The 24955-nt window shown below is 40.6% G+C and overlaps 2 protein-coding genes across 3 annotated transcripts in view; one reads left to right on the top strand and one right to left on the bottom strand.

Moving 5' to 3' along the window:
* The window catches only part of LOC113637319 (sodium/potassium/calcium exchanger 1-like), a 319664-nt gene that overhangs the window by 192588 nt on the left and 102121 nt on the right, over positions 1-24955 (bottom strand). The gene's annotated exons all lie outside the window — the stretch shown is intronic.
* The window catches only part of LOC125140919 (sodium/potassium/calcium exchanger 4-like), a 40273-nt gene continuing 28940 nt past the window's right edge, over positions 13623-24955 (top strand). The window contains exons 1-7 of one of the 2 annotated variants that reach the window (XM_047811822.1): positions 13623-14010; positions 17177-17248; positions 17578-17662; positions 17987-18090; positions 19027-19101; positions 19294-19319; positions 19403-19456. In XM_047811822.1, coding sequence (XP_047667778.1) covers positions 13930-14010; positions 17177-17248; positions 17578-17662; positions 17987-18090; positions 19027-19101; positions 19294-19319; positions 19403-19456 — 497 coding nt within the window. In that variant the 5' untranslated portion in view covers positions 13623-13929. Of the gene's footprint in view, positions 14011-17176; positions 17249-17577; positions 17663-17986; positions 18093-19026; positions 19102-19293; positions 19320-19402; positions 19457-24955 lie in introns of both variants that reach the window. The other variant, XM_047811823.1, reaches the window with a different exon arrangement.

Genomic DNA, 24955 nt, shown 5'->3' with positions numbered 1-24955 from the left:
GCACTGTTTGTGTACTGGAAATCATGTGATGGTACAGGTTGGGGAGTGTTAGAAAGGTTGTGGGTTGCTGTTTGTTGGATAGGAGTAACAATCATGACTTCGTTTGATTTAAAAACCTTTGTTGATAACCCCACGGTGGGGCTATTTGACAAATGTAGAAAGGATGATTTACTAGCCATTGCGAGTCATTTCCATTTCCGGTAGTGAGACAATCGCTTAAGAAAGAGATTAAGGATGTTGTGTGGAATCGTTTGCTTGAATTAAAAATTCTGGTTGCTTCGGATTCAGACTCGGTGTTAGTTGGTGCGGAAGGCATTTCTAGTCCTGATATAACTGATGGAGAGAATGTGCAAGGTGAGCCGTTCTCCGGAACTGGCGCAGAGGATGTGGTTAGGACCGTCCTTCCGCCGTTTGATCCATTTTCACCTGTTTCCTCTGGTTCCAAGGGGGATATGAGGTTAAAAGTTCGGATAGCTCGTTTGCAAATGGAAGCTCAAGAAAAAGCGGATAAACGACAGGCTGAATTAGAATTGCGCCTTAAGATACGTACACTTGAGATTGAGGCTGAGAAACAAGTTAGGATGCGACAGTTGGAATTGGATGCCATGAAAATTGTTGGTGGTGCAGCTGTCGCGCAGCCGGTTCCTCCTCCTCAAGTGATGCCAGCTCCTTCTGCACATGTGCCCTCGCGAGTTGCTATGGCCTCTCCACCGGCAGGTGCACACTCAGTAGCGAGTACGTTTGATGTTGGTAAAAATATCATGTTAGTACCTCATTTTAGGGAAACCGAGGTTGACTCCTATTTTAATGCTTTTGAACGTATCGCAACTTCACTTTGTTGGCCAAAAGAAGCATGGACAATTTTACTTCAGTGCAAATTAGTGGGTAAGGCACAAGAGGTTTTCTCGACTTTACCTTTGGAGGAGAGTTTACAATATGACACCGTAAAATTAGCCATTCTCCGTGCGTATGAATTGGTTCCCGAAGCCTATAGGCAGAGGTTCCGTAACCATAAAAAGAGTTCTAATTCTACTTTTGTAGAGTTCGCCCGTGAGAAAAGTACTTTGCTGGATAAATGGTGTAGTGCCAGTAAAGTGGAAGACTTTGCTTCATTGAGAGAACTAATTTTGCTGGAAGATTTTAAAAGTTGTCTACCGGAACGTGTTGTGGTTTATTTGAACGAGCAAAAGGTATCATCGCTGTCACATGCTGCCGTTTTAGCAGACGAATTTGTCCTTACACATAAGACAGTGTTTTCTTCACGGACAGATAAGAGCGCAGTTCGGCCTTTTCTTCCTATACCCGATCAGTCTTCTCGGGCAAAGGTCGCACCTTCATCTAAAGATGTTCGTGAGTGTTTTTATTGTCATAAACAGGGCCATTTAATCGCTGACTGTAATGCGTTAAAACGTAAACAACAAACACAGCAGCCTAAAAGCGTTGGCTTACTGAATGCTATGTGTCAGGTAGGACGTTTTAGCTCCGAAGGGACACAGGATGCTCCTGATGTTGGTTATAAACCTTTCGTGATGAAGGGGTTAATCTCCTTATTGGACGATGCGACTGATCAAAAAGAAATACAGATATTAAGGGACACCGGAGCAAATCAATCTTTTGTTTTAGCTGATGTTTTATCATTGTCACCCGACTCATATTGTGGCTCAAGTGTCTTTGTCCGGGGCATTGAGATGGGAGTGGTTAAAGTCCCACTACATCGCGTGTACTTGAAGTGTGCGCTTGTTACAGGTTACGTGAAGGTTGGTATACGTCCTTCACTGCCGGTAAAAGGGATAACTTTTATCTTGGGGAATGACTTAGCTGGTGGCGAAGTCATGCCCATGTTGGAAGTTACGGACACTCCGAAAATGGGTCTAGTTACTGATGAGTTATCTAAAGCTTATCCAGATGTGTTTTACGTGTGCGTAGTCACACGCGCACAATCGCGGAAATTTGTGGAAGATGTCGATTTGGCTGATACATTCATGGTGCACAATGTGGTTGGGGAAGATATAACAAAGTCTAACTTAAAACACTCAGAAGGGTCGCTTGGTAGTAGTAACTTGAAGCTGCCTGTAACTCGAGAAAAGATTATTACTGCACAGAATCAAGATCAGACCTTAAGCAAATGCTTCTCTAGCGTTGTTAACCCTGACGCTGTTAAAAAGAGAAACATTGCTTATTTTTTAGAAGGTGGAATGTTAATGCGCAAGTGGAGTTCAGGGGTTGACACAGACCTAGACTGGAATGCAGTCTATCAAATTGTCGTTCCTAGCGAGTATCGGCAAAATGTTCTATCTTTGGCACATGAGCATTTATTGTCTGGACATCTGGGAGTGACCAAGACATATCATCGCATTCTCAGACATTTTTTTTGGCCAGGGATAAAGAGAGATGTTGCTAGATTTTGTCGAACTTGCCATGTTTGCCAGCTAATGGGAAAACCGAATCAGCTGATTCCACCCGCTCCTCTCTCGCCTATCCCTGTAATGGGTGAGGCATTTGAACAGGTGCTTGTCGACTGTGTCGGACCCTTACCTAAAAACGAAGTGTGGTAATCAATTCTTGTGCACTATTATGTGTAGAGTTACTAGATTTCCTGAGGCGGTGCCTTTGAGAAAAATAACTGCTCCAGTGATTGTAAAAACGTTGCTTAAATTCTTTTCCACGTTTGGTCTCCCTAAGGTTATACAGACTGACCAGGGAACAAATTTTCTATCACGACTTTATGCACAAGTTTTAAAGTCACTGTGTGTAGAACACAGAGTGTCCAGTGCTTACCATCCTGAAAGCCAAGGAGCTATTGAAAGGTTTCATCAGACCTTAAAATCCATGTTGAGAAAATATTGCTTGGAAACTGGAAATGATTGGGATGAGGGTGTTCCTCTAGTGTTATTTGCAATCCGAGAAACTGTGCAAGAATCCTTGGGATTCAGTCCAGCTCAGTTAGTATTTGGACACACTGTGAGAGGACCATTAAAAGTTCTCAAAGAGAAAATGCTGGAAGCCGATACGAATTCAGAGATGCATGTTCTGGATTACGTCAGTCGTTTTCGTGAACGATTGCATTATGCATGCAGTTTTGCACAGAAGTCGTTAGCCACTGCTCAGTCAAAAATGAAGAAACGCTATGATATCAAATCTGTGTACCGTTCTTTTCAGCCTGGAGATGAAGTTTTAGTGTTGCTGCCGATTCAGGGTTCTGCCTTATCAGCACGGTTCTCAGGTCCATACGTTGTGTTGAGAAAAATCAGTGAGACTGATTATGTTGTCCGAACTCCTGACAGAAAGCGTAAGTCGCGCGTCTGTCATATCAATATGCTCAAGGCTTATCACACCAGAAATGATTCACAGAACAGATCTGCTGAGGTGACCATAGGGCCCATGGAATCTTCTGTGGCTCTGACTTGTGAAATCCATTCAGATTTGGAGGACGAAGTTGGTGCAGATGACATAATCTTACGTAATACTTCTCCACAATGTGCAAAGTTGGAAAATTCTGAAATTTTAAAAAACTTGTCGACCCATTTCTCTCATTTACCTGAAGATCAGAGACGAGACATTGTGGGCGTTATTACTGATTTTCCTTCTTTATTCGGAGATGTTCCATCTCAAACTACCGTGTTGCAACACGATATTAATGTTAATGGCGCATCCCCTATTAAGCAACATTCTTATCGGGTTAATGCCATTAAAAGATCTATTATGAAGCAAGAGACTGATTATTTGTTGCAGAATGGGTTAGCTAAACACAGCAGTAGCCCTTGGAGTTCTCCTTGCCTTTTAGTACACAAGCCAGACGGTTCGTTTCGTTTCTGCACTGACTACCGTCGTGTTAATGCAGTTACAGTACCTGACTGTTCTCCATTACCCAGAATGGAGGACTGCATTGATAATTTAGGTTCCGCCCAAATTTGTCAGCAAACTGGACTTATTGAAAGGGTATTGGCAGGTCCCGCTAACATCTCGTGCTTCTGACATCTCTGCTTTCGTGACACCAGACTGCTTTATGCAATATCATGTAATGTCGTTTGGCTTTACGGAATGCACCTGCCACATTTCAGAGATTAATACAAACAGTATTGGCTGGAGTTCCAAATTGCAATGCTTACTTAGATGACCTTGTACTGTATTCAACTGGATGGACAGAACATCTGAAACTCATTCGTACAGTGTTTGAGAGTTAATGAAGCTTTCTCCAAACGTTCAATCTGTCTAAATGTGTCTTTGGTAAGGCAAGGGTAACATACCTGGGAAAAGAAGTTGGAGAAGGCCAGGTAAAGCCTGTAGACGCTAAAGTGACTGCTATTGCGGATTTTCCTGTGCCTACTCTAGGCGGGAGTTAAGACGTTTTCTGGGTTATGGCAGGCTACTACCGTAGTTTTTGTAAAAACTTTTCTACAGTAGTTGCCTCATTGACCAGTTTGCTTAGCCCAGTTAATTCTTTTGTCTGGACTGAGGATTGCCAGAATGCATTTGAGGCAGTGAAAGCTATGTTGTCTAGTGCTCCAATCTTGGCCGCCCCCAAATTTTGGGCGGTCTTGTATAAGCTGGAAGTGGACGCGAGCGCTGTGGGGAGCTGGGGCTGTGCTTCTGCAGGAAGATGATGCAGGGGTAGATCACCCAGTTTGTTACTTTTCAAAAAAATTTAATAAACATCAAAAAAATTATTCTGTCATTGAAAAGGAAACATTGGCATTGTTGCTCGCTTTGGTTTTCGAAGTGTACCTGGGTTCTTTCAAGTGCACCTATAGTTGTTTACACTGACCATAACCCTCTGGTTTTCCTATCTAGAATGTATAATAAGAATCAACGTCTTATGCGTTGGTCATTGGTGGTTCAGGGATATAACATTGGACATCAAGCATAAAAAGGGTTCAGAGAACGTGTTAGCTGATGCTCTGTCTAGAGTATACTCTGATAAATCTGTTTTGAAATAAACGTGACATGTTTATTTTTAAGGAGGGAGTGTTACGTCCCCCATAATATTGTTAGTTTTTTTTGGAATGGGTTTTGTTGTTGTTTTTTTCCCTTCCTTTTGCCCTCACTTTTGTTTTAACAGGTCAGTGTGTGTCTGCCAATCACAGCGATGCATGATCATGACAATGTGCAGCTCCACCAATGGGGGCGCCCTACGTGGGATTTAAAAGGCACACCTGTGCAGGAGGCGGGAGCTCTCTGGCCACGGCGTCTTTTGTTTGTCTGGTGGTTGACTCGTGTGGTTTTTGTTTTGTCCTGTACCATCCTTGTGTTACGTTTGTTGGTTAAGTCTGTGTTCTGTGCTGTATCAGTGTTCCATGCCTCATTCCTGGTCCTGTCTCTCGTGATGTTTCCTACCGATTGTTATCTGGCTGATTAAATATCAAATCACACCATAAACGGGGAAAGAGATAGAACAGGTAAGACATCACGTGATGTACATATGCAACACTGAGCTACAGCTACTTGTTTAGAACACTAGGTTAGTGACACGTGCCACCCCTTGTATTTTTGTTTCTAGTAAGTGTAGTGTAGTTAGGGCGTCTTGCCCGCTGAAGATGTTTCTTTTTGTTTAACGTATGGTTTATCGTGACTGAGTTAGATTAGAAGTTTTGTTTCCGGTTTAGTAAGATTGTTTTGTTTCTTTCCCTGAGTTGGCACGGTCTTGTTCTTTTCTCTTGTCCCTGTTTTGATGTGAATTAGTTTGGGTTTTGTTTTGTAAAAATTATAATGTATATAGTTTGTATATAATGTTTGGACTGTTTGGTGATGGTATGAATAAAAGACACTATTGTGGACTTGGTGGTTTCCAGCTAGTACTTATTTCCAGTACACGTTCAGGGTTTTAATGTTGCACCCTTGACCCCTAGGCACATACAAAAAGGTTTCCCTTTTTAAGGTAGTTACCAATCACAAAGCAATGTAGATCTTAACACCATGCTAATAATACACTTCGTTATGGCATTGTGGTTTTATATGAGTAAAAGAGATGTTTTTGCATTGTTTAAAGAGTTCCGTGTTAACTGAGATGTGTAGTTTATGCTAGCAGCCGGAGACCTCATTGCTCCGTCGTCTCAGAGTCCCACAATATACGAGTGTTTACTGTTTTTTAACACTATAAGGATAAGCTCATGTCATGCTGAGACAATGAATACTGTTAACAATATGATTAATTTTAGTGTTATGTGAGAACTCATTTAAAAAAGAGTGTTTAAAATGTCATTTGATAACTTTGTTTAAAACAATTCACCTTTCAAACTGTAAATTAGTTAAAATGATAATCTAGAAAGCATTAAGAAGGTGCTTGTGACATTGGTTCTAAATCCGATGGGTGCACGAATGTTGAAATGCATGTTTTCTTATATACATTGTTAAAAGCTCATTCAATACAGACGAGTGAAGGCATTTGTGTAGTCACAGCGTTTAGCTCAGGAGTTATTACTGGAGTAAGTACTGTTGATTTATAGCCAAAAACATCGGAAACGCCAAACCAGACAGGTTAGAATTAACCGGCTGGTTAGAGTACGTTATGGTTTCTATAGTTAGGGCTCATTTTCTAAAACCAGTTCATTAACTGTGTCTGAAATTTCACCCCAAAATGCTGCTAATCTGTGAGCTGAAGAAGGACATGAGAAGTAGCTAACAATACGACAAATAACAACATACACAAATAACAAACGTGTTTACAGATCGTATACAATATTTACACATTACACCAACAACTGGGACTGTGATGGGATTACAGTCGTGTTCAGTTCTGCTTCAGCCATGGGGAAAGAAGAAAAGAGCAAAAGAAACTAGAACGGTATATTTCCTAAAGAAAATGTGAATGTGTTTGCACGTGACGTCAGTTCCCCTCATCGTGCTGAGTGTTTTGATATATGACATGTCCATGTTGTGCTAAATAATTTGAATTTGCTTATTTTGGGGGCGGGGCTACACGTGACGTCAGTTCCCCTCATCGTGCTGAGTGTTTTGATATATGACATGTCCATGTTGTGCTAAATCTTTGATTTCGCTTATTTTGGGGGCGGGGCTACACGTGACGTCAGTCCCCCTCATCGTGCTGAGTGTTTTATGTTGTGTAACTGAGATATGGCTTCTTTATATTGCAATATGGTTCGTAAGGTGCACTACATGGTTGCTAGGGTTTGGCTGCACAGTTACTATGGTTATATTTGCAGACTAGTTTCTCACCTGCAACAAAAGAGCACACCTGAAAATCCATTTATCTTTTCCTGAAACAAGCGCCATGAAGATCTTGAACTAAAGCATCAATCAGTGATTTTACTGGGAAAAAATATAATCACGTTACAATAAGGATCATTAGTTCAAATTTAATGTATTAACTAACATTTACTAACCGTGAGCAATAAATTATTGTATTTAGTAATCTTTGTTAAAATAAAGTTTATTCTTTGTTCATGTTAGTTCACAGTATATTAAGTAACGTTAACACGGTGTTAATAATGTATTAGTAAATGTTGAAATTAACATGAACAAAATGAATAAATGCTGTAGAAGTGCAGTTCATTATTAGTTCATGTTAAGTAATGTGGTAACTAATGTCAACTAATGAACCTTTATTAGAAAGTTTTAGAAAAAACAATACTGTCCAAGGGTGGATTCGAACCCCGAATCTCTGCAGGCTAAACGGATTCGCTATCCACTAAACCATCCAGGAACACAAGGAAGCCTTTGCGGTTTTATGTATTAATTCACTAATGTGAAGAATGTCGCGTCTAACAATACCCAAGCTTTATTATATTACAGTCATTCTTATCATTCTTTGTGATGTACGTGTCATATGTTTAAAAAATAAATATATAATGTGAGGAGACAAAGAAAAAATGCGCTTAATTTTATTTAATGGGTGTCTCTTAAAAGAGCCGTTGCTGTTCTTAAAAGGACATTAGTTTAAAGTGAAATAAAAAATTATAAAAACTACACTGATAGTTGAAAACAACAAAAAGTTATACAAATGGCAGAAACAACAACATATGTGACCGCCGTGCTGTCCAAGGCACCACAGCACTAGGTTTAAGCATTAAATACATGGTTAAATGTTATAGTGTTTGAAAGCTTAGACTCTCGGGATTTTATTAAGCCCACACACAAAGTATAATATGATTTATAGCCATCATACTAATTTAATCCAAGTTGATAGTCACCGGAAATTGGCGGCGCTTCCCCTCAAAACGCTTCCCTTTCTTCACTGGGGTAATATTTTCCAAAACAAAAGCTTGTAAAAAATCCCCAAGAGTCTAAGGAACTGGAATATGTAAGGCTTTTAATCCGAGACGCTTTAATCCAAAACGCGTTTCTGACCGAAACACACAGCACTTCCGTCCTTTGTTTCGGCTCTCACTTGTCCTAGGAGGCTTATAAAACTACACTGAGCCGTCAAACGAAAATCATGAAAATAGGGGGCGATCCCACAATATATATATATATATGAAATGAAACTGAAGCTCACTGTGAAATATAGCAACAAGCTTTAATAAAGACCTTTACACAGATTCACTGGTGTTTGGATGTTAGCACATCTACAGAGAGATTCCCCATTCAAGTCTATGGGGAAAAAACACCACTTTGAACTTCCATACTGGGAATTCTGGAATTCTGATCGCTTACAAAATAGATAGCACACCTCTCCTCAATGAGCCGCTCGATTTGACACCTCATTTATGGGTCTAGGACAAAAGCTGCGGGACAAGTTACGTGCCGAAAAAGTGTCCAGAAGAAGAAGAAGAAGAAGAAGAAGAAGAAGAAGAAGAAGAAGAAGTATGCAAGAGAATAAGAATGTGCTTTGCAAGCACATTAATGAAAACCCCCAAAAAGAGCATGTCATGCAAAATCAATCAAGAATAACAAGAACTCTCGCGACGTCCTTGCAAAAATAAAAACACCCACCACACGCACACACAGACACACCACACACACACACAGACACACCACACGCACACACAGACACACCACACGCACACACAGACACACCACACACACACACAGACACACCACACGCACACACAGACACACCACACACACACACAGACACACACATACGCACACACAGACACACCACACACGCACACACAGGCACACCACACACACACACAGACACACCACACGCACACACAGACACACCACACACGCACACACAGACACACCACACACACACACAGACACACCACACACGCACACACAGACACACCACACACACACACAGACACACCACACACACACACAGACACACCACACACACACACAGACACACCACACACGCACACACAGACACACCACACACACACACAGACACACCACACACGCACACACAGACACACCACACACGCACACACAGGCACACCACACACACACACAGACACACCACACACACACACACAGACACACCACACACGCACACACAGACACACCACACGCACACACAGACACACCACACACGCACACACAGGCACACCACACACACACACAGACACACCACACACACACACACAGACACACCACACACGCACACACAGACACACCACACACACACACAGACACACCACACACACACACACACACACACGCACACACAGACACACCACACGCACACACAGACACACCACACGCACACACAGACACACCACACGCACACACAGACACACCACACACACACACAGACACACCACACACACACACACACACACACGCACACACAGACACACCACACGCACACACAGACACACCACACGCACACACAGACACACCACACACGCACACACAGGCACACCACACGCACACACAGACACACCACACACGCACACACAGACACACCACACACGCACACACAGACACACCACACACGCACACACAGACACACCACACACACACACAGACACACCACACACGCACACACAGACACACCACACGCACACACAGACACACACATACGCGCACACACACACGCTCACCCAGACGCGCATGCGGGGCTGCCTCCTTCATCTGGCCAGAAGAATTTGACACACACACCTTCGCCCACACGGACACGCTCACATGCCCGCGCACACACGCCCACACACACCCACGCCTTCACCCACCTTCACCCCCGGAGAGAGACTGGAGCCTCAGATATCTTCTCAATATATACCCTGGCACTCCTAGGAGCCCAGGTGCCATATCACCTTATTTACCGGAATCACCTCCTATGTTTTCTAAACACACTGACCTAATTTCCCCTTATTTCCCATCACCTTTCACCCATATGCCCATTTATGGATTTTCCTCCCCTTAGTTCTCAGGGCCTAGGTCTGTGGACCACTGTCTTTTTCATTCTACATAAGTTATCGCTATGAGCTAAAGTCTGAGAACCATGGTCTTCTTCATTTTCCATAACAATTTATGAGCTAAGGTCTGGGAACCATGGTCTTTTCCATTCTACATAACAATTTTGTATTTGTTATTACAAATGTGCTCAGACTGACGAGGCCTGACAGCCCTGAATCTGGTTACTTTTACTAAGTTTATGATTACAATAAACATCTTTGTCCTACAACATCGCCTACATATGTCTTATGACAGCAATTGTAATATTTTGCAAGGCCTAATACTTTACTTTGGTTATAGTATTGTAAGGAATAATATTTTAATTATTTCTACTAAGATTTTTTACAACAACAGATGTCGTGCAATAAATCGATCCACCCGAATAGGCAAGTTTTCATTCTTGAATTCAATTCAATTCAATTCAAGTTTTATTTGTATAGCGCTTTTTACAATAGACATGGTCTCAAAGCAGCTTTACAGAAAATAAACCACATTTGATGTTTTTGAACATTGCTTCAACATTGGCAGAACTTGCAGTTTTTTCTTCAAGCAGTCCCACTGGCAGATCATCTTGATGCAATGTGCAACGTCAACTCGAACAAAACAAGGTGGCACTTTTGCTGACTGTTTACCAAGTAAGACACCATAACACTCATTGATGTAGCTCTTTAGATCAGGATGAGGAGTAAAAGCCTTGACCAGAGCTCCGAGCAAAGCCAGAGAAAAGTCACTCACAACCTCTTTTGGAGTTCTGCCAGAACACCCTGATACAAAAATATATGGCCAGATTTGCCAATTGGTCTCTGTAGTTTCCTCACTACTGAGCCAGTTGCATCAAAACTCACAACTGGGTTAGTAGACGTCTTTGATAAGGATTTGTACATGTACATTTGTGTTTGACTCCAATAGTGACAGAAAAATTTGTTCAGTCCAATGTCTTTAATGCAGCCACTGTGAGGTTCACTGTATTTTAACATTTGCAGAGACAAAATGGGATCCTTGTCACCTAACTCCAAGTCATTTCTCTCTTGCTTTGCTTTGCACAGCGTGGCCAAATTAGGCAGATGACTTGGCTCAGGATCTCCAAAATCCACCAGCTTGGTTGCCTCCGATGCCCTCCATACATGGGGTTCTATTCTACCCTCACAAAGTTCTTTGGAAACCTGCACACAACAAGTTACCGGACATTACACGCTTGGAACAGCCAGTGTGAAGGGAACCATCAGTGTTTTTAATTAAACCACTGGGCAGTTTATTTCAGGCTCTCTGTCACATTTTCTGTGAATGTGGCCATGACACTCCTTACAGTTTCCTCTGGTTTCAATGTATGTCTCAGTGGCTGATGGATAGACCTTGGCTCTTTTAAAGGCAAATGTGCAGGAGCATTTCACTTCTTGCCAAATTTGATGATTTATCACGTGTCCAGATTCCAGGCTTCAAAATTGTGTATTCCCTTTTTTGTGTTTTAGAGAACTTGTTTTTGTCTTTGACTGTTTCAGGCATGAATTCAATCCATTTCTGAAATGGAACTTCAAGATCAAAAGTGCAGGAATCTGGGACCCTGGCTCAAAATCAGCGTCATCACTACTGCCACTTGTTTCATGATCAGGTTTCATGAGTAAATCCTAAACCAGCCCAGACTGTTGTGTCTGTTTAATTTAATAAAGGTGTATAGAGCCTTTGCAGTGATCTTGTTTTCTAGCTGCTTACTAAGCTCTGTCCAGATACTCTGATTAGGTGTAGCTATATTTCCATTTTGGACTATGGCATCTTTTGCTGAACATAAGACGGTGAAAATGGAATCCCTGTCAACTGTTGGTTTCTTGGGCATTTGGGATAAGCAAAACATAATTACTCACTTAAATAATCCTGACTCAAAAATGTCATGTACAGTTTAAACCTATTTTCATGCATTACTATATTGGTCTGAATACATATTATAGTAATAATATATAAGGATAATATATCTTATATTACGAACAATATTGACCCCTGGATGTACAATGTATTAAAAAAATCTAACATGGGTCAGATGTGCAATTGTAATTAGCATGTCATAGCTTCATTAGCAGTATTATATTAGCAATGAGTTTTCTGTTCAGTAAACATCGACAATCTTAGCTCTATTGTATGTTGTACTATTCATGAAGTTAACTAATAATGTTGTAATTGACAGTGTTAAAACCTTGTACTTACATTGGCCAGAAATTTGATTTAGTAACGACTTCTGTAGTTTGATTTGTATCTAGTTCAAGTTCAACTTTATTTGTATAGCACATTTACAAACAGCCACACGGCTGACCAAAGTGCTTCACAGTGCGTTCGACATTGCACATACACTTAAAAATACACATACACAATAATATAGTCCAAGAAATTAAAATAATTATTTAAAAGAAAGTGATATAGATATAAACCATAAGATATAAACAGACATAGAACCCTGGGCAATCATGAAAAGCCTGGAAGAAAATAAGTGGGTCTTTAGCATGGATTAAGACTAGAAATGGTGGGTGCCGTCCTAATCTCTAGTGACAGGGAGTTCCATAATCTAGGACCGGCCACAGAAAAGGCACTGGTCTCTTCTACGCTTGTGCCGTACACGAGGGACAACCAACATAGCCTGGTCAGATGAACGAGGAATAAATGATATCTGTCTTTTCACAACAAACTCGAGACTGATTTTGACACTCGACACTTGTGCCTAGTGGTGGCAGTGAAGTGTAGCAGAAAATCCTTGTAAATAAAATAAAAAGTCAGGAGAGACCAGGGAAGTAAAGATAAATGTTTATTGAATTGTTTAATAGTCTTGACAGGTGAGTTGTCGTTCTATTAAAACATCTTTACTAACATGAAATATGTGGGTTGAGATTGAACAAATGACAAACCTGAAATAAAATAGTCCCTGTTCATGAATCATAAATGTGTGACCAGTTAAATGATCTAGTTTACTCTATTAGTATTGTAATACCAGCATTTATAACCCACCTATAATGTTCAATATTAAAACACGGCACAAACGAAGCACAAACGACCGATTGTGTTGAATTTGGAGGGGGGGGGTGATGACGTCATCGGCAATAATAAAATGTTTAATATTATAAAAACAAAAGCAGCACAAACGAAGCACAAACGAAGCACAAACGATCGAGACTATTTTGGGTAAATTTGGAGCAGGTGGGGTGGCTGATGACGTCATCGCCCCCCCCCCCATTGCCGACGTTTTGCGTTGGGTGGGGGGGCAACTATACGCTGGTAACTCACCGATTGGTCCTTTTCACAAGCTAGGGTGGGACTTACGATTTATTGGGCCCCTCAGATGTCTGTCATTGACTGAATAATTAATGAATCCCTCCTATCGGACTAAACCATTTTTAGGGAGGGGTGACGAGCTGATATTTGGAAGACTTATTATATCAAATTGTATGTTTCTGTGGTTTTCATTAAGATCTTTGACATACGATTATTATTAATATTAGAATTATTCACAGAACAGGGGCCTATATAGTATAACTGCTGGATTGTGTGGGGTCCCCTGGGCAGTGGGAGCCCCCGTAATTGTCACCACCTTTCACCCCACTAGCAACGACCCTGTCCGCATCCATACCATTTATAAAGTGCTTTAATATGGCGAAGCTGCTGTGGTGCAGGTGGCGTCTTCTGCAGCGTGCTGCTGGGGTTTTGGGCAATGTCGGGGTCCTCACCCAGGTAGGTGAGTCCATAAACACCACCGGGCAGATGGAGGAGGTGCTGCTGCTGCAACACACACACACACACACACACACACACACACACACACACACACACACACACACACACACACACACACACACACACACACCAGATAGTAATTACGTTTGGGCCACATGTGGGTATTATTCGTATTATCTGACACATATGGCCTAGATGTGACGTGGCTGAACAGATATGGGCCAAATTGTGGCCATATTTGTTTTGCCATAACTTTAAAATTGGCGGGAAATGTTCTCTTCAATATCAATATCAGCTTTTTCCTCCGCGGTGGACAAAATACACAAGTCATAAATAAAGTATTATGTCATGTGTAATATCATTGTGAATTCAGGTGAAGAAGTCTGACGTCAGTGTTAATGTTCATCAAAAAACCCTAATTTGTGTAAATTACACAATCATTTAACTAATCAGAATAATAATAATAATTACTAAGAATTACTACGTTACATTAATGTGTGTGGATTATTGCATGTATATTTTTATTTAAATCTGAAATGATATTTGATCAAGACTTTTCCCTTTCTCTTACGGGTCACGGCACGGAAGTCAAAGTGACCACTAGGGCATGACCCAGAAACAAGCTTCAATTCAACTTTAAAGCATCAAATCCTCCAAAAACACGAAAAAAACATATTTACCTAGTAAAGTTTATACTCTCAATAATTTAAGCCCACACAAAAAGCACAATATGATTCACAGCCTTCATACAATTAGAAAAAAATTTGGACAAAACTGACCTAGGTGGCGCTAGACCGGTTTTTCCCTTACCTTTAGACGCGTCTCTTTCTTCACTGGGGTAATATATTCCAACACAAATAATCCACAAAAATCCACACAGGTCCAAGGAATTGAAATCTGTAAGTCTTTTAATCCAAAACGCTCTGGTCGCGCCGCAAATATTCCGTTAGTGTTCTGAAAACTGGAAACAGAAGTGCGCCATCATCTCGTTTTGCCGCTCTAACTCCTAATTGGGATATTCAAAAATTCAAAGTCTACGTCATATTTATAGCCCAGGTCCTAACGAATCAAATAAGCCCTCATTTGAGCCAATCGGTGCTTGTATGGCAGAGATAGACGGCTGAGAAGCCAATGGTGGCATGACCTAATTTTTGGGAACCCGCCTTTGACTGACAATTACTCCTTCCAATAGCAATGAAATGGGCCGGGACCTATACAGCCGTTTAGCCAATAAGCAGACGATTCCAACGGTATATGACATGCCGTATGTTCTTTGCCTGTGTCTGCGTGAACTGGATGCGCAGAAGAATTCTTGCGTAATCCCTGACCTTTTGTCCCTCTCACAGCTCAGGGTGTCAAGTTACAGGCCTGTTTTCACCCCAGAGTGATAGAGAGAGAGTCTAGGCTTATTTATGGCTTGTCAGACTGAGCCTGCAGCCTTTTATTTCAAAGTTATATAGTAAACAAGTACACAAAAACGCTGCACCAGACGACCAGGGCCGTAGAAAAATATTTTTATTGAAGTCCCTGTAACTTTGACATTTGTATCTGAAACTAGAGAATCTCTTCTTTCCAATGAGACCAGGCTCATCCCTGTGTGTAAAAGTATGTGGGAGCTGTACTGCTTTTTGTTGGGTTAGGTCATGTAGGCGAAAAACCTGCAAAAGGGGGCCAAGGCATAAAGGGGTTAAAATTAAGTTGTAATGTTAGGCTAATGAGTGTCACGATACCAAAATTATGACTTTCGATACAATATCTGAAAATACCTTGTTAACGTGACCTTCTAATGAACTGCATTTCTACATCATATTAATGTGTTAATGTTCATTTCAACATTTAATAATAAGTTACATTCAGATCAATTGTACTTGTTAACGTCAGTAAGCACTGTGAACTAACATGAACAATGATCTGCTGTATTTCTATTAACTAATGTTATCAAAGATTACCAAATACAGTAAGAAATGTAGGCTATCAGTCGGGTGACGAGTCGGGTGACAAGTCGGGTGACGAGTGTACACAATATATGCAGTGAAGTAACAGTTATATACAAATTATTAACAATATATTAAAACAAATAAATCCTGATAGCTCTTTTTCGAGGCACTGTTGCTGCACCAGATAATCTGCCCCTATCCTAACACTCAGCTTAACTTCACTTGCCAGTTTGCACCAATTAAAGTCTGCTCCTTGTTATGTAACACACTATAGGATGGCGTAATGACTTTACAGCTTACACTCTTCTCGTCTGTGACTCTGACCTGCTTTCCGGTGCTGTGTCGCCCCCTATTGCTGATCTAGTGGAGCTCCGGCTGCTGCAGTAACACAAGAAGGCAGCTCCATCATGTATTCATCATGCCAGTTTTCTTGCTACAGGACTGAAGAACATATCGATGACTCGGTTCCCAGTAAATTAGCTGCGTACGATTCAATCGGTGATGTTTAGAGGCCAATTTTATTGACCAGGTTTAGTTTATAGCTGCCTTGTATCTTTCCAAACCAGACCTGGTCCTTAAAAATATAGGTTCATTAACTTTAGTGAGGTGTTTATAAATGATCCCATTTCTCTGTAGGTCTGAAATGACTATAAATCCTCGATGCTAAATACGCAGGTCAAATCAGAAGGGTGGATACAACATGAAAAATAAATAGAAAATAAAAGTCTTTCATGATGTATTTGTTATATTTAAATGATTATCCCCGTGTTTCAAAGCTAAGCGATATCCCAAAATGTACAAAAATACATGAAGGCTGCCTGAAAATTTCAGTTCAAGGAATAAACTATAAACTGAATCTGACACACAGAATTGTCATCCCAATGATGAACAGATCTCCTCTTATTTGGCCTTCAGATTAACTGCTAATACGAGAAGTTCACTTACTTTTCCCACCCAGCGTTATTCTGAATGTATTTATTTTCCTGAATAAATAAATGGACAAGTAAAACTTTTTTTCTCATTTGGTACTTTGGGTTCATTTTGTCTACTTTTAGGACTTTTAAATCTGATGTTTTGTCACATTTATAAAGAAATATAGAAAATTCTGACCCAAGTCCACAAACTTTTAAGCCCCACTGTGTGTGTGTGTGTGTGTGTGTGTGTGTGTATAAATAGATATAGAGATGTGTGTTATGGAGTATAATGCAGTATGTGTGTCCTCTCAGGGTCTGTATATGTTGCTGGCACTCCATACTGTGTGTGGTGACCTTATGACTTCTCTGAAGAAGCTGTGTAAGGTAAGAGCGATGGCCCTTGCCTCCCTAACCACTGGAAATCAGGATGCATTGTATCGTAATATAGTTTTTAAAGAAACAAAGAAACACTAACCGGCTTAGAGTAGTCAAATTGTGTGTGTGTGTGTGTGTGTGTGTGTGTGTGTGTGTGTGTGTGTGTGTGTGTGTGTGTGTGTGTGTGTGTGTGTGTGTGTGTGTGTGTGTGCACGTTTGTGATTGCGGGTCATGTCTTGAAGTGTTTGTAGCTTGTGCTCTGTGTGTAGTTTGTAAATTGTATTTATTGTGTACGAGTGTGTTATAAAGTGTGTGTGGGTTATTGTGTGTGTTCTCAGATGTGTAACCTTAGTGAGGATGTCGCAGGAGCCACCCTCATGGCTGCAGGAACATCAGCACCTGAAATCTTTATATCCACTATAAGTAAGAACAAACACACACTGGTATTATAATACTGGAGAGGAAGGAATTCATATCCACTGGTATTTGTACACTATATAGAGTTTAAAGACGACAAAAATACAACATAAATATATCAATATCAATGTAGTTTATTTCTACATTATTACCTAAATTAAGTTGCGGTTCTTTCATCTGACGTGAAGACCAAACAGAATGAAAATACAATAGAAGCTGTACAAAGACAAATGCAGTAATGTTACTCATTGTGGAACTGTGTCTTGGTTAAATGATAGTGATTTAGAGCTTAATTTAAAAACACATTTTAGATCTAATATACATTTGCAGGTGAGTTCTTCACTCAGGCGGATGTTGGTGTAAAGACCATCATTGGATCAGGACTCTTCAACATCCTCTTCATCACTGGACTGTGTGGGATTGCTGCTGGACACGTGTGTGCTTCTTCTGTGTGTCTGTGTGTTTTGTGTGTGTCTGTCTGCGGTTGTTAGTTGTGGTTCTTTCACCCGACATGAACCTCAAACAGAAATCGCTGCCATTATTGTGATTGTGACGATCACTTTCTGTGAAAAAGTCTCAGTCAGATCAAACGGAGGTTGTAGGCTGAGGCAGAGTGATGTCGGGAGTCGAAACACAACAGAGACAGGACGGTGTGCAGGAATACTGCTGCTTGTGTGAGGAGAAACTTCACCGTTTGTTGGTTTGATGCATGTTGCTGCAGGGAAGGATGTGTTTTTGTGGAAGGGTTTTCTTCTATTGACTGCCATAAGTCCAGAAAGAGAAAGGTCCTGTGTGATAGTTTACTATTTTTTGTTAACCTTATTTCTGCAGCTTTGCATGTCTCTGTATAAAGTGTTTACTCCTTTAGCTGCACATGTGATTTTAAACGTGAATGTTAACGGTGTTCTAGTCTAGTTAATTTCTGACTATTTGTATAATCAGTACAATATAGCAGCTTCTCCCTAACTCAGTCTCATAGCCATGCTAGCACAGATTAGCATCAACTAATTAATCAGCTCCTTGCATTGCTATGTAACAACGTGATGGTAAGTACAGACCCTTAAAGATTTGATCCAGTGCTTTCTTAAACAGAACTTGAGTATTCCACCAGCAGCTTCTTTAGACAGACTAGACTAGACAGCCTTCCTGCCAATTTGGACTGAAAAGTTTGGAGAGAAAGGAATTAAGAGGAAGTGAATCTCTTTCCCATTCAGTTGTCTAGGCTTGTTCCCTTCTGGTCTGCTTTGTTTTTATAGTTTTTTTTTAATTTGTGAATCTATATACACATGTTTTTGTTCATGATCATGTGAATTAACTGGTGTGTGTGTGTGTGTGTGTGTGTGTGTGTGTGTGTGTGTGTGTGGTGTCAGGTGCTGCTGTTGAAGAGGTGGGCTGTGATTCGGGACTCAGTCACATACATGCTGTCTGTTGTGGCACTGATTGGTGTAAGTTCTGCTGCAAACACAAATTCAGAACTCTGTGTGTTCAGTAATATCTCAGTAATACACACATTTCATCAGTTTGATCAGATCTGTAGACCTCATTTGAACACACACACCATTGTGTGATGTCACTTTGACTTCCTTTTTGTGCTCTAATATTTCTAGTCATCTTACTCTGTTCTTTTTCAGCTCTAGATTACCCATGATGGGAAGATCATATGGTGAGTGTGTGATGTGTTTCTGCTGATTGTTGATGGTGTGATTAGCAGAATTGGACCTTTACACACCGTCGTCTTCTTTGCAGGTGGGAAAGTTTGCTGTTGGTGGTCATGTATGTGGGATACATTTTGATCACGATGTGAGTACAGAGGATTTATATTATGGGTCATTTTTCTCCCCAGGTTGGTTCCCTTATACTTGCTCTCCCACCAGCTGACTGCCCCATAGCGTGTAACAAATACCAGCTAGGGACAGTGAAGCCTCCCATCCTTCCTCTGACGCATCAGAAGCTGTGTTAAGGTTTAGTAGGTAGACGTGGTTAAAGTCCATCAGTATGTGTTATGAGTTCTGATTAAATATGTTCCAGTAATGGTGTCCATATAATATTTGTGTAACAATATACAGATGTACAGTTTGACCAGCTATATGTTGCTCTGTGTTAATGTCACCTGTCAGTGGTTTTAAAGGAATAGCTGATTGGTGTGTGTGTGTGTGTGTGTGTGTGTGTGTGTGTGTGTGTATAGATGGACGTGATCATATAGGAGACGGAGTGGATTTTAATGGCCCTGACACATGGGCAGGTTGATGAAGGTGAACATGTTCATCTCGAGCATGATGCAGAGGGCGATGACGATGCTGTACAGGAGCAGCATGTACATACCCAGCTTTTTGTCCAGCTTCCACTTGTTGATAATGAGTCCCAGGAACTAAACACACAGTCACATAAAGACAGAAGGTTTACAGTTTTACTTTCACACTCATTTTTTTCAACGTCTGAAGAAGCACCAAGTTGGAACAGGCTTTTGTTGTTGCCGTTGTAGTCGTAGCTGAGGACCAATCATGTCATGTATAAAACATTTCTGGTCATGTTGTTAAGAAAAAGATCCATAATATGGTGAAGAAGTGAGCGTTTCTTTCCTCATTTAAAAGGACCTGAAGTGTCGAATATTTAGAACACAATTTAGTTCTTATCAGCAATAATCAGTAGCTCTCTCATCAACTTCTATTTTTCTCTCTCTTGTATACGGCAAAAATTGCTTCTGGTCATGTTAGCAAGAATCCAGAAGAAATATCAGAGCTGGAAAACCCACTGGCCATTAAACAAGCCCTTGCACTGGGGGCTGCATTGCTCCTTAACAAAATGCTAATAAAAAGCTTCAACTTTTATCCAGTTATTATAAGTCTGTGCAAATTGTCATTCAAGTACAAGCAAATTTTAGCAGTCTGAACTTTAACCTCATCAGTTATAACCAGTCAATCAAGCATGGTGATTAGAATATTAGGCCACACCCATAAAGTTATCAAATCTATCTCTGATCTGTTTGCTTAAGCATTCAGGAAAGTTTGAATAAATAAATAAGTTAATATAAGTATAATATAAGACTCATGCTTGCACTACAAGCCATATTCCCTGGGGTTTACTATAAAAGCAGCTATACACCAGTTTGAAGAGTCATTTATAAGTGTACTGTCCATACACCAGGACATTGGTTGCACTTGACAACTGCAGCAGTGTCTTATGAGAGCTAATAAAGTTTGCTGTTTACATGTTTAAGATAAAGTCAAGCTTCAGTAGAGCAGCTTTTCTACTGTGTCAGTAAAATCAAGTGTGTGTGTGTGTGTGTGTGTGTGTGTGTGTGTGTGTGTAGAATCACCCACAGTGAGAGCAGCGGAGCCAAGCTGCAGCAAGGCAGAGTACACAAACCCTTGAGTGTTCATCACCTGAACGAGAGAGCAGAAAAGACGAGGTTAAGACTTCGCTAACAGGAACCACAGCAACATTACTGATGTGAGGGCAAACACTGTTTATGCACACAGCTCAGTTTCTTTTAGTTATTTTATTACTTCTTTGCAGCCAAGTCTCACACACACACACACACACACACACACAGTCTGTACTGCTATACAAAACCTAACATCATAGACATCATGCTTAAATAAAAAAATTGTGAATAAACCTATAACAAGTGGCACGACAAAATCTAGCAAAGCAAATTTAGTCCTGTATACTTTTCCATGTTATTAGCTAACATGAGCTTTACTGATATGATGTATGTTCATGTGACAGGAATTCTTTTTTTAACACAAATCTAACATTAGCCAGCCAGCTAACATTAGGTAACTAGACAGAGTTCAAAAAAGTGTTTTAATAATGCTAATCATGTTTAATAATCTCCACTGCTAACACTATATAGCTAACATGATCTCACAAGATGGAATTCATAAGGAGTTTTTAAATCATGTTAAATAATGCTAATCTCTTCTGCCCACACTATATGGGTAATATGAGCTGACTAGATAGAGTTCAAGAGGTGTTTCTTTTTAAAAGTCAGGTTTATTAATGCTAATTTCCTCTGCTAACACTACATATATTTAATTGTTATAATTAAACAAAATTCTGCATTGTATTATTTTTTGAGTTACATTTAATAATGCTAATAGTCTCCACTGCCAGTATTATTTAGGTTAACATTAGCTAACCAAACACTGTGTAAATACAGGCTGCCAACTTTGGAGTTCAGATTAGAGGGAGATTTTTGGGGGACGGGGCTTTTGTTGTGGGGGGAGGGGCCAATGGTGGGGTGTGGCTTGGTGTGGAAAAAATACAAACACAAAATCCTTGCATTAGCAGAAGTGTATTAAGTTTATACTGATTGTCAAAGTATTTGGTATCTGTGCAGAATTTCTTGGGAGATTTACATTATATTTAATTTTCAAACATTTTACAGAAATAGGATTAACGTGTGATTGACGTGTTCACAGATTAACATGTTCACAGATTGACGTGTGCTTGACGTGTTCACAGATTGACGTGTGCTTGACGTGTTCACAGATTGACGTGTGCTTGACGTGTTCACAGATTGACGTGTGCTTGACGTGTTCACAGATTGACGTGTGCTTGACGTGTTCACAGATTGACGTGTGCTTGACGTGTTCACAGATTGACGTGTGCTTGACGTGTTCACAGATTGACGTGTGCTTGACGTGTTCACAGATTGACGTGTGCTCTATTGTAAGTGCTGGTGGCTGATTTTTCAGCCTTAATCATTGACTTGGATGCAGCTCCCACTTGAACCCTGACACTTTAGATAACATCCTATCACAGAAAATTCTAATGTATCCACACTGACACCATACTGACACCACCACCAGTCAGATATCTGGACATGATCGATGAGTTGTGATTGATCTAAATAAAATCATTTTATTATGGGATGTCATTGACTTGTGTCGGAACTCAGAGCCGGTCTCCACGCCGACACATCACAGGGTGTCCTCTTCTCTTAGGCCTTTTTGGTTACTAAAAACTGTTAGTTAGACTTAACTGTTAACTCTATAATTACTACAAAAAACACTGAGAAAACTCCTCAGGCCTGGATGAGAATGAGCAAACTTCTTTATTGTGGTCAATCAGCCAACAAATTATAATTTGCCAAATTAAAAGTAACAAATGAAAACCCCCAAAAAGATTGTCATGCAAAATCAATCAAGAAAAACAAGAACTCTCGCGACGTCCTTGCAAAAATAAAAACACCCACCTTGACCCGTGGACACGGCCACGCCCCCACACACCTTGGCCCCGGAAGAGACTGGAGCCTCAGATATCTTCTCAATATATACCCTGGCACTCCTAGGAGCCCAGGTGCCATATCACCTTATTTACCGGAATCACTCCAATCGCTTATAAAAACTATAGCACACCTCTCCTCAATGAGCCGGTCGATTTGACACCTCATTTATGGGTCTAGCTGCAGGACAAGTTACGTGCCGAAAAAGTGTCCGGAAGAAGAAGCAGAATAATAATAACTAGAACGGTACATTTCCTAAAGAAAATGTGAATGTGCTTGCACGTGGCAAGTTCCCCTCATCATGCTGAGTGTTTTGATATGTCACATGTCCATGTTGTGCTAAATTGTTTTGATTTCGCTCGAATTTTAGGAATTTCCCATTCATTTGTATGGGACTTTCTTGGCCACTTTTTCGTCAGCTGTGCGAACATCATTGGTCAGACCGCTTATAAAAACCATATCACACCTCTCCTCAATGAACCGGTCGATTTGACACCTCATTTATGGGTCTAGGACAAAAGCTGCGGGACAAGTTACGCACCGGAAGAAGTAGTATGCAAGAGAATAAGACTGTGCTTTGCAAGCACCATTACTAATAATAATAAGTATGCAGAATAACCATAATGATGCTTTGCAAGCACCATTAATAAATATAGCCGCAAGCAGCGATTCCGGGATCAAGCCGATCAGATGCACTCAGAACATGTCGCTGATGAACCATACCAAGTTTCGTAGCGATATGGTATTGCATTCGTAAAATACTGGACTTAACGTGAAAATCTTGTGGCCACTAGGTGGCGCTGTCACGAAAGCTGCGAAATGTCTGTGGGTGTGAGTGTCACTGTGGTGCTGATTCTGATTCTATGGCCACCCAAGACATATTGTGTGCCAACCTGCCCCCAAATTGTTTGGACTGGTGGAGCTAAAGGGTTTGAGCTAGACACACCAACGTTGCTATAGTAACTTATAAGACGGCCTCTACATGTGTGCCAAATTTCATAACTTTCCTACATAACGGTTCTACGAGCTGCCATTGACTTCAATGCCAGAAGAGGAAGAACACTAACGATAACAATAGGTGTCTACGCCCCTTGTGGGCTTGACCCCTAATAATAAGAACACTAACCATAACAATAGGTGTCTACGCCCTTTGTGGGCTTGACCCCTAATAATAAGAACACTAACCATAACAATAGGTGTCTACGCCCCTTGTGGGCTTGACCCCTAATAATAAGAACACTAACGATAACAATAGGTGTCTACGCCCCTTGTGGGCTTGACCCCTAATAATCACAAATTATTTCACTTTCCTGTTAATTTTAGTATGGTTTGTCCCTAAACAATCACAGATATAAAATACTTCATGTTCTAGTTTTGTTCTAATATTGAGGACAAATTCAAAAGTGAAGTTTTTGTTCTGAGAAAGTGATTTAATGTGTTTCTTCTTTGGTCAGTGTGGTTTATTAAAAATAAGATCCTATTAATATGTAAACTGGTGTACATCAACATTTATTAATTGTCTGATTGATGTCATGAGCAGAACTTTGTCATGTTCTTTAAGTCTATAAGTCTATCATTAGAGGATCCTCAGTGTCTAGTGTGAACATCTTTAACTTTATTCAGATATCTGGACGAGATGATGGCGTCTTCTTGTAAAGTGAGTGAAGCCACAGAGAAAAGGCGAGGACAGAACCAGAGCAGGACTCCTGCTGGAACTCGGAGAACATTAACACGTTGCGGTTGGTTTTGTCCTGATGATCTTCAGAGCATGACCAGGATGGTCAGCACTAGCTTCAAAATAAAACCAAGCACCGCAATTCCCAAAAAAATAAAATTTTGATTTGTCAAAAGAAAATTTTCCCTGTCCACGTCTGTGCATTCTGATGGGGGATAAGAAAAAAGAAAAAAAAAGAAAGTCCATAAATCAGATGTTCCTTATGAATACATTAACAGCCAGAACATATCTGGAAATCTTGTATGTTGCTATATATATATATATATATACACCTTTTTTGGCTGAAAAAGCAATAATGCTGCAAAACTCACCAAGAAACAAAATTAGAGCCATC

The sequence above is a fragment of the Tachysurus fulvidraco genome, chromosome 3 (genome assembly GCF_022655615.1).
Source record: "Tachysurus fulvidraco isolate hzauxx_2018 chromosome 3, HZAU_PFXX_2.0, whole genome shotgun sequence".
NCBI lineage: Eukaryota > Metazoa > Chordata > Actinopteri > Siluriformes > Bagridae > Tachysurus > Tachysurus fulvidraco.
This window is presented reverse-complemented; position numbering and strand designations above follow the sequence as displayed.